The following is a 10,023-nucleotide window of genomic DNA, read 5'->3' as shown; positions in this document are numbered from 1 at the left end:
CCAGGAAGCGAAACGCACCAGGTAATCTGGTGGTCGATCTCCTGCCTGTACGCAGACTCGTCAACATTATGAGCCCGATGAGGGTGGTGACATCTGCAAATTTCAGGAGCTTGACAGACTGATGGCTGGAGGTGCAGCTGTTGGTGTACAGGGAAAATAAGTATGGAGAGAGGACGCTGCCCTGGGCAGCTACAGAGATAATGGTCTGGGAGTTGGTGACATGCTTCCCCAGCCTTAAGTGCTGCTTCCTGTTCATTAAGAAGTCTCTGGCCTGGTTGAACATAATGAGAGGTGTCACAAGCAAGGCTCAGGGCTGCATTGTCTGTCGAAGCGGCTGTGGTTAGGCCATCAAATATGACCTGCTTATATTTAGATGGTCTATTATGGACGGTATCCTTAAATAACCTCTCCATACTATGCACCAACAATGTAAATTTTGCTTTAATTTTTAAGACAAAATTGCTATACTTCCGGTATTGTCCTGGCTTTCCCTGTCTAGTTTGACACAGCTCATCTCCGGCTCCTCCTCTTTTGTCTTGTTTAGCTCGGTTTGAAGCTATGGGCTTGAAGTTGTGTTGTAATGCTGCCATCGTGTGGTAGAGCAGCGTGTCAGCGGAACTACTTATAGGTCGCGAAGGCATTTGATCCATATAGCCTAATCCATTTTGGCGTAATCTTAGCCTACATGTCATTTTGCACATAGTCATAGATAGCCTATGATTTTGCAGATATGAGTGAACTGTTTGCTATTGTCTTATTTGAACTGTTTGTTATGGGTTTATATGGCACTGTGCATGTATGGCTTCATCTGCAATAATGCGCTCACACGGCTTGCTTGTCCTTCTGTAGACAGCCAATCAGTCTAGGATTTTTTCTATTCTCGTTTGTGTGCCGTCTGGCTCTGCTCTGGGCACAGTTGTCCTCAGAAAATCCTGCCCGTGACGCAGAGGCGCGGGCGGCGTGTGCAGAAAGGTCGATCCTGTACATCCTTTTTCCATATGATAACCTGTTAGCACAAAAATAATGTCAGATGAATAACAAATCAGCACCCGAAAGGCACAACAGGAAAAAAGTACAGCCACTGATAGTGATAGGCCTTTGTTTCCTGGCTTGCCTGACCGTATTACGTGTCTGTTTTGAAGTGATTTAAAATGCAATGTCATTCCAACATTTATCCTTTCCTGAGTGAGAGATCAATAAAGGCAGGTAAATTGGGCAAATTGCTTTATATTCTAAGACTACGAGGACATGAAGAAATCGATTGATGCACAACGGGACTGTCCCATAATAGACCATGCATTGCTAATTGAAACGGAGCGTAAAATAGCGGTACCCGAGCCAAAAGGACAGCAGAGTCAAACTGGCAGTCAACAATTAAATTTAGGTCAGAAGAACACACTCAAACGAGAGAGAGGGGGGGGGGGGGGGGTTATTGTCTAGTCTGGCGCTGGACTAGTTTACAATTATATTATTGATCCGAAGCTTATCGTGTCGGCTACCGAAGAGCCCCCTTATTGGCTGTTCTCTGTTGCCATGGCAGCAGACAGCGGCTTCACGCGCGGTTTCTCTATTGGTGCAGCAGGAAGTAGTGTACTGTGATGGGGAATCAGAAAGCGTGACGTATGTGAGATGGGTCTCTGTAGAACTGCTACCTGACTAATCATGAGTCTGGACTCTCTCTCTTTTGCCACACACACACACACACACGCGCGCGCGTGCGAGAGAGAGAGAGAGAGAGAGAGAGAGATAACTTACAGGACCCCCTTTCTTTCCAAGAGGACAGGGAGCAATTAATATGACAAATAAAAGTCCACCATGCCAACAAAGATCTAGTCAACTACTAAAATTCAATTAGGTGCCCAGCGGCCTCTCAGGCTAATTGGACATTGCGCCTTCATCCATTGTAAACCCAAGGCTGAATCTATGCCAGCTGTTCTTCAGCATGCTGGCCATCCTTTATGGTGCTAAGGAGGAGGGGGTATTGTTAATATTTGCAGCTAACACTTCCCCATGTGCACTGTGCAGCAATATGGCAGCCATTGTGAAAAACCTGGCCCAGCTCTGTCATTGGCTCGTTAGCTGTTGAAAGCAGCTCTGTTGGAATGCTCTGATTCTGAGTAGAAACTACATTTTAAATTCAAATTGCTCACCGGTATAGGATGGGGAAGGCAAGGAAGTGAGCCAGATCATGTGACACTGGACAATTGTGTTCCTTTGCTGGCTTACACATTGTTTCTTTGTTTCAGTTGTACAATGACATTTAACTATTTGTCACCTAATTTTATTTTTGGCAACTGTGTAGATAATTTCATTTCCTGAAATTTTCATCCATCGATCAAACTGACTAAGCTATTAATAATATTCGGCAGGTAGGTTACTTATCATGGAGTCTTGCAATGTTGTATTGTAGGCATAAGCTGGCCTGTTTACAGGTGCTGATGCTGTCCATGTGTTATACTGTTGTTTCCATAAGGATTTCCAATGCAAATGTGGTGTAAATCTTTCGTGATAATCTAACCATCTACAAGAGATGTTGAAGATAAACTGCTGCTGTAATATTAGGCTTTTTTGTTGATTCCAACTTCAGGAAGAAGGATATTGCAATTCAAATGTGGTGCAGGCATCAAGGTTGGTGGCTGCCTGACATTGGGGAAGAAGGGAATTATCTGTGATTTATCTTAATAATAAAGATAATTCAAAATAATGTAAATATCACTATCAAAGAATATGTTTCTTGTGTCACTGTTGTAAAGGCCTATCCTCTCATTTTGCGACGAGTCACATAGTGTCAATTAAACTCACAAGTTCTGCATTGCTCAGCATGGCAGAAAGGTACACCCACAATCAAGTTACACATTCAAAAGCACACTCTTGAATTAGACAAAGGAGAAGACATTTACTAGAGGACTTTTGAGTGACGTCTTCAACCCCATTATACATACAGTAGGCTACATATAAAATAATTACATAATCTGACATTCAAAAAGGGAACAAAACTGAACGTTGCATAGAATGAACCTTGAAAGTTGGCTACTGGACTCACCAACACATTATGATATTTATTTTGTTTTTTGTTTTCTAAAAACAGAAAATCCATCAAATATTGCACAGTAAAAAAAATACACATTTAAGTGAAAATGTCACAGATTTCAGAAGTCCAAGCCATTTAAAAACCCTCATAAGCAAAAGATGCTGACAAGTCTGCTACTTTGGAGAAAGTGGTTCACGATTTCACAATATCTAAAATCCCTAAATCCATTGTTGTTTTGTTTAACATTTGTTACCGTTTGGCCCCGAGAAACCTGTCCACTGGATGATGATTAATTCTCTCCAAAATATGAAAAAGTCTTCACAGATGCACTTGAACATGCCACGGGAGTCCTGTGTTCGTTCGTGTCATTATGGAACATTTGGCAAAAGGTTAGAGACAATAAATCCACAGCGTGAACACAAGTCCTCAGATCAATCCACCGATGAGGAAGGAGGCGTTTGTGATTATTCCAGGAGGAGTTTAGAGATGGCTCGGATTCACTTTGGTGGAATAACGGCACGTTTCACGATAGTGTCCTGGCAGGGCAGAGAATAACAAGGCCATCGTGGTTCAGAAGACTTTGCACGCAGTAAGGCCCTGGAGGGTGATCTCATCTCCACATCCTATTAGTCCAGCAGGTGTCAGACTGATGACGGGCTCCATGGGAGTCCATCCATCTGTATTTCACAGCACAGTAGGTATTAGTGCAACCATGTCCGCTGCATAGAGGGCCTTGTCTCTTCTTAGTGAGGCCTGGGGCTCCGATAGGCAGATTAAATCTCTTTGCTAGTTGAGTTTGGCACTGATGCGTATCCACTGAAGAGCCTGCCTGGTGTACTGGACTGCGTGAGCAATACTACTGTGGAGCGTCAATGGTCCAGACAGAGTATTCAAGTAGTTGAAGAATTCTGTGTAGAACAAGGAAGATGATGCTTAAAAAAACAGTCATGAATGTGACATTTGTCTTCTTTTTTCCATGTGTATGCATGCATGTACACATTTATATTTTTATGTAATTCATCACATCACATGCATCAGTTTGGTCCATGTGGATCTGAGAAGCAGCTGGCTTCCTCACCTTTATTCTCCTTGGCGAGGTTGTCTGCCACCTCCCAGTACTCATAGCTGTACAGGACGCTGTTGGTGATGTTTAGGTGATTTGCTGCCATCTGGTGGATACGTTGGGGAATGCTGATGAGAGAGGGGGAGGTGCCCCCATGTGACCCCAGGCTGAGCGGTTTGGTGTTGGGTAAGAGCGAAGAAGGCGGTCCCTCTGCACCCCTGGGGATGAAAACATATGCACAACAGGAAGATGGTGATACATCCAACTGGAAGCAAAGGTAAAAATAGATACGTAGAAATAGCTTAACATATGAAGTCATATGAAGTTTTTATCCACCTACTTCCCAGAGTCATTCCAAAAGGGGGGTGTGATAGGCACTTTGGGAGAACTCTGGAATGACATAATGAACAAGACTTGAAGTTATCCAAATCCCATCCATCCATCCTATCCATGTTTTCATTCTACCAAACATTGTCTATCGATATTGAAATGACAATGCCTCAAAAAGCTTGCTAACCTGATCTCTATGCCAAAGGCAAATCAGGCTTCTTCTTTTTTTAAGATACCTTAAAATAGTCCAGCAGAGCTTTGGAGTATTTCAGTGCATGATCCTTCTTCAAACGAAACATCTGCCAGTAAAGGAGGGCAAGGCATCGGAAACTACAGACACACAAGAACAATTCAAAGAAACTCAGGCGAACCACAAATCATCCCCAAAATGAAGGTCCTTCAGCTTGATGACAGATGGCGTATAAACAGAAGAGATGACATACAGTACGCACCACAGAACAGCCAGCTGTTTGTCTTCCTGTCTCGCCCCAGGGCCAGAGTGGCTCTTCAGCCGCATAGCGTACCTTAAGACACAGGACTGTTACCTATGGAGCTGTAGTTTGTGTATTTGCATACATATATGTGTGTGTGTGTGTGTGTGTGTGTGTGTGCGTGTGTGTGTGTGTGTGTGTGTGTGTGTGTGTGTGTGTTTTACTCATACGTAGTATCTGTTTCTACATGCCGGGGACTTTATGTGACTCACCTAATAAGCTCTACTGTCTCGGAGTACATGGTATAAGGAGACTTGGCCTCCAATGGCCCCTCCTCCATGGCTTTCCCGCACTCCATGAAGGAGAGAGCAGCGTCAACGTAATTCACAGCCTTCCCGAGCTTATCCACCTGGAAAAGAGACGTTCAGGACAGGTCAGGATGGGAGAGAAAGTCGGAAGAGTAGTCAAAACCAATGATACAACCACATCACAAATCATATATTCCTTCATTGTCGACAGTGTGTGTAAGGCGGAGGGCTCACCATGGCGTCTGCGCGGTGTTTCATCCTTTTGGCCTCGTGCATGTAGTACTCAGCATGGTGCGGACTACGAGGAGAGACAGAGAGAGCGATAGAATCACAGGACACACTGATTGATGACATCAGTAATACCCATTATGCTGACAAGAGTGTGTCTGTCCCACAGCGTGGTGTGGACTGGGTGAATATGATCGCTCACGTTTCATGGCTTGGTATGGTCCCCTTGTGTCCCCCTGACTGTCTCATAGGGGGGGCCCATGACTCAGACACTGGCTGGGGCTTCCCTAACACGCCGACAAGTTCCACCTCCATTTTGGGCTGAGTTGAGAGATCAAAAAGAGATTCAATAAAGACAACAAGCTGTGGGTGATGGAGTTGCAATGGTCTCAGTTGTGTGCGTTTTTTGTATTACCTTGACAGCACAATCTCTGTTCTTGTCTCTGTCTTTGTGGCTGTGCGAGTAATGCTGCTCTGAATGTGCTGTTTTGATGGGGGGCTTGAGGGGCTCGGGGCTGTCAGACAGTGGTGACAAGGGAGACAATGGCCTCTTATTGTCCAAGTACTCCTCTAAGTACCTGCACATACATACACGTGCGCACACACACACACACGCACACACACACACACGCACGCGCACACGCACACACACACACACATAATAGATGTTGTCATAAGTGATGTAAACGTACCATTGCATATGAGTGTAATGTGTATACGAGGCAGGTGGTATGTAGTGTGGTCTCACCCATTGTGTACGGTCTCAGTTGCAAGGCTCTGCGGAGGCTTTTCAGATGAAGACTCTGTTTGGCCTAAGTTTGCATAAGACGTGCTCCTCTTGCTTTCTCTGTGTGACACACCATTCTGTTCCAACTGGTCACACACACACACACACACACACGCACACAAACATGCACATGCACACACACGTCTGCATTGAAGAACAAGGCTATATTGACAAGTTCTCTCTCATTAGGGTTTGGCATCGAGAAGTGTTTCTGAATAGAAACTCCAAAAGAATCAAAAAGGAATGAAATCTCTGCTTATTGATAACTAAACAAATTTTGAGTGCAGAACATACTTGAAATATGAGTTCCCACCCAAACATATTAAGTGGTGGACACAGACCGCTACATAAAGTGTTACTTTAAAATTCTATACAAACCTAGAATGACCGCACCGCGGATATATGCCTCCGCCAACAAGTGAGCAGTCGACATCCATATCTGTCCAGACTTTGACGTTTGAGATAAATGTGAAGAAATTCCATCAAGGCGTTACTGAGATATTGAGTTAACAAGCTTGAAAATGGCCTTCATGAGGTTACAGTGACCTTGACCTTTGACCACCAAAATGTAATCAGTTCATCCTTGAGTCTAAGTGGATGTTTGAGCCAAATTAGAAGAAATTCCGTCAAGGCGTTCCCGAGATATCACATTAACAAGCTAGAGAATGGCGTTTGTGAGTTCAGTGACCTTGAACTTTGACCTTTGATGACCAAAATCGAATCAGTTCATCCTTGAGTCCAATTGGACGTTTGACGCAAATTTGATGAAATTCCGTCAAGGCGTTCCTCAGATATCGCATTAACGAACATTGGACGGACGTACGGACAACCTGAAACCATAATGCCTCCGGCCTGGCTATAGCTTGCGGAGGCATAGAAATTATAAACTGTTGATGTCTACAAAAGTTCAAAATAAACGACAAGCAATGTTATGATAATATAAATATGACTGAATATGACTTGTGTAATGGTAAAAAAAATAAAAATAATGTTTGTCTTGTCTGTTTTGGCCCCGCCTCTCAAAGAATTCAGAATCATTAAGAACCGGAATCGATAAGCAGAATCAGAATCAGAAACAGAATCGGTAAAATCCAAACGACACCCAACCCTGTCTCATACCAATGCATGAAAGCTTTCACAGATACGTTTATCACATCATATTCACAAGAAGAGAGAACGTATGTGCGCTCCGCGCTCGCTACCTTGCGTTTCCTTTTGCTATCTCTATTCACTGTCTCTGGGACACACAGGTGTTTCATGGCCTCTCTTTGCTTGGCCTTGGGGTTGGTCGATGAGGAGGACAACGTAGTCGTGTCCGGGACCCTCTTGAGAAGACTGAGGTCTATCTGCACCACCAGATCTCTCAGCCCTCGCTGGGAAGGGGCTGTGGTCTGTTCACTTCGTCCAAATGGGACCAGGGTGTAGAGTTTCTGCTTCCCCTCACTCTGCTGTCCTTCACCTGGTTTACCTGGGGCGGGTCCCCTGGGGCACACCGCTTTTGGCCTGCTGTCTTTGGCTCTGCCTGGACCCTGTTGCCTTATCTGGGCGAGTCTCTTGTGGGACGTGGAATCTGCTGGAACTTTAGTGATGTTAACCTGATCTTCAGATTCTGAATCTGAACCTGAAGACGAAGAGGAGGAGGAGGATGGGATATGCGGAGTGGGGGAATGTGAAAGCGGAGGTGAAGGGACTGGCTGTGACTCTCTCTCTTCCTCACTTCTTCCTGTCTTTCTCGTCTGTCCCTGGTGGTGTGGGTCTCCCTGAAGGCGGTGCCGCTCTGTGTTGGTATGAGGTCTCTGTTTGGGCTGGACTGTCTGCCATTCGCCTCTCTGTTGCTGCTCCCTCCTCCTCCCCTTCTCTTCTCTCGCTGTCTCCTCTCTCCTCCTCTGCCTCTCTGTCGCACCCTCCTCCTCCTCCTCTGAGCTCTGGATCCAGGGACGTCTCAGTAGCTGCTCCTCCGCCAGTCTCCTGTCTTCCCTTCTCTCTGCTTTCTCCCGCTGTTTCTCTCTATATTTGTCCTCTTTTCTCTCTCGTTTTCTCTCCTCTGCCTGGGTCAGGGTCGACTCTCTGTGGTCAGGCCCCTGTTCCTTGGATTGGGGTTTCTTCTGTAATGTTTTAGAGTGAGAGACCTGAGCAGGAACTGGGGCCTCCCAAGACTTAGCTTTAAGTTTTAGGCTGGCGCTGGATCTAGAGTTAGGCACAGTACCAGAATTGGTAGCGGCTTTAGAGGTAGATTGAGAATGAGAACTGTGACCAGCCTTGCCACTGGTTTCACGAGTCGGGGCTATGGGAGCCAAGTGCTTCGCTCTTGTGGGGCTACGTCGTGAGCCAGGCTGAAATATCGGTCTGGGGTTCTGATTGGAGCTGTGGTTGGGTCTGGGGTTCTGGTTGGAGCTGTGGTTGGGTCTGTTACCCTGGATTTGCTCAGAGTTTGATGCCTGTTTGACTGTGGGAGCTGCAACAAGTTGTTTAGAGCTCAGATGAAAAGTAGGACTAGGCCTAGATTTGTGGTTGTGACTGTGGTTGGAGTTCACAACTGGAGAGGCCTTGTCGTTGACCTGGGATCTGCTTTGGCGTTGGTCTTGATCCTGTGTGGGTTTAGTCTTGGGCCTGTGTTGAGGAGGTGGCTGGGAACACAGGCTATTTCTGGGCTTGCTCTTTTTATCAGCGTAGGGCGTCGGAGCAATCCATGGCCTATTTGTTGTCCTATGGGGACTGGTTGTTAAGCTAGGCCGTGTTTGGTTCAGCTGTTGAGGACTCTGCACCTGAGGGTAGTGATGAGGGCTGGAAGCAGGATGTGTGGCTATAGGGCTAGGGCTTCGGCTGGCTCTCGGGCTTCCACCCGGGCTGGGGCAAACGCTTGGACCTGGGCTGGGGAGGGGACTGTTCCTTGGGCTGGGGCCGGGGCTTGGACAGACTGTGCTGGGGAATGGGCTGGGGCTGGGGCAGAAGCTGTACCCGGGACTGGGCACAGGGCTGATCTTCTGGCTGTAGTTGAACTGTGGGGTGGGAATGGGGCTTTGGCTGGGGCTGTATTCCTGATTGTTGTCCCAATTGCTAGCTGGAGATGGGGCTCTGTGGGTCTGCGGAGAGGGCAAGCGTCCTGGAATGCTCTGGGTGGGATCCTGTTCACTGCTGGAAGATTTTGTCCGGCCCTTCTTCAGCCACTTATCCAACTGCCACTGGGTGGTAGAGGGGTGATCTGTCTAAAAAGGAATCACAGAGAAAGAGAAACACAAATGAGACGAGAGAATAGAGATATGAATCATACTACAATAGAAATAACCTGAATCTTTACCAATAGATTTGTAATAGCCTGACACATACACATTCCTTCACATACGAATAGAGGGAGGGATGGGGACAGAAAGAGAATGCAAGACACTTTAACGTCATATTAGAGCCCCTAGAAATGACACATATCACCAACAGATCTAGACGTAGCACAACACTTGCACATTGCGATACAATCAACTAAAATGTACTGCTGCTGGCATCAAATGCAAAAACATCCGCTACACCGAACACATCAGTAACTGAGTACCTTGCACTGTTTTAACTTTGAAAGCTCTATATTCAAATGACAAATCTGGATTTTGACTCGTCTAGAAAACAGGCACGTCAGTAAAGATTCCAGCTAATCAGTAGAATTTCAACTCGGTACTTACTACATAGTCTCACTCCGGCTGCTCAACTATCCACATCTGTGCTTACAGTAGCTCAACCCCCTTCCAATTACTGCAAATGACTCATGTACTGTTTGCTTAACGACTAGCTGGGTAACCATGAGAATAAGAAGAAAACGAGAGAGAGACAAGTTTTTAACTCCAATAAAAAAGGCAAGA

General features: G+C 45.9%; 1 protein-coding gene across 1 annotated transcript in view; it reads right to left on the bottom strand.

The window, feature by feature from the left end:
- Positions 1 to 3,015: 3,015 nt before the first annotated feature.
- The window catches only part of aff3 (AF4/FMR2 family, member 3), a 19,949-nt gene continuing 12,941 nt past the window's right edge, over positions 3,016 to 10,023 (bottom strand). Inside the window, exons 9-19 of the mRNA XM_083638666.1 lie at positions 7,381 to 9,384; positions 6,140 to 6,264; positions 5,807 to 5,969; positions 5,594 to 5,712; positions 5,398 to 5,461; positions 5,128 to 5,264; positions 4,877 to 4,948; positions 4,661 to 4,754; positions 4,435 to 4,484; positions 4,110 to 4,312; positions 3,016 to 3,939 (exon numbers count right to left, since the gene is read on the bottom strand). Of these exons, the coding sequence (XP_083494792.1) occupies positions 3,818 to 3,939; positions 4,110 to 4,312; positions 4,435 to 4,484; positions 4,661 to 4,754; positions 4,877 to 4,948; positions 5,128 to 5,264; positions 5,398 to 5,461; positions 5,594 to 5,712; positions 5,807 to 5,969; positions 6,140 to 6,264; positions 7,381 to 9,384 (3,153 nt within the window). The 3' untranslated portion in view covers positions 3,016 to 3,817. The remainder of the gene's footprint in view (positions 3,940 to 4,109; positions 4,313 to 4,434; positions 4,485 to 4,660; positions 4,755 to 4,876; positions 4,949 to 5,127; positions 5,265 to 5,397; positions 5,462 to 5,593; positions 5,713 to 5,806; positions 5,970 to 6,139; positions 6,265 to 7,380; positions 9,385 to 10,023) is intronic.

Source organism: Poromitra crassiceps (genome assembly GCF_964638095.1).
Source record: "Poromitra crassiceps genome assembly, chromosome: 6".
NCBI classification, from domain to species: domain Eukaryota; kingdom Metazoa; phylum Chordata; class Actinopteri; order Beryciformes; family Melamphaidae; genus Poromitra; species Poromitra crassiceps.
Note: the sequence above shows the minus strand (reverse complement) of the source record. Positions and strands in the feature narration are given on the sequence as shown.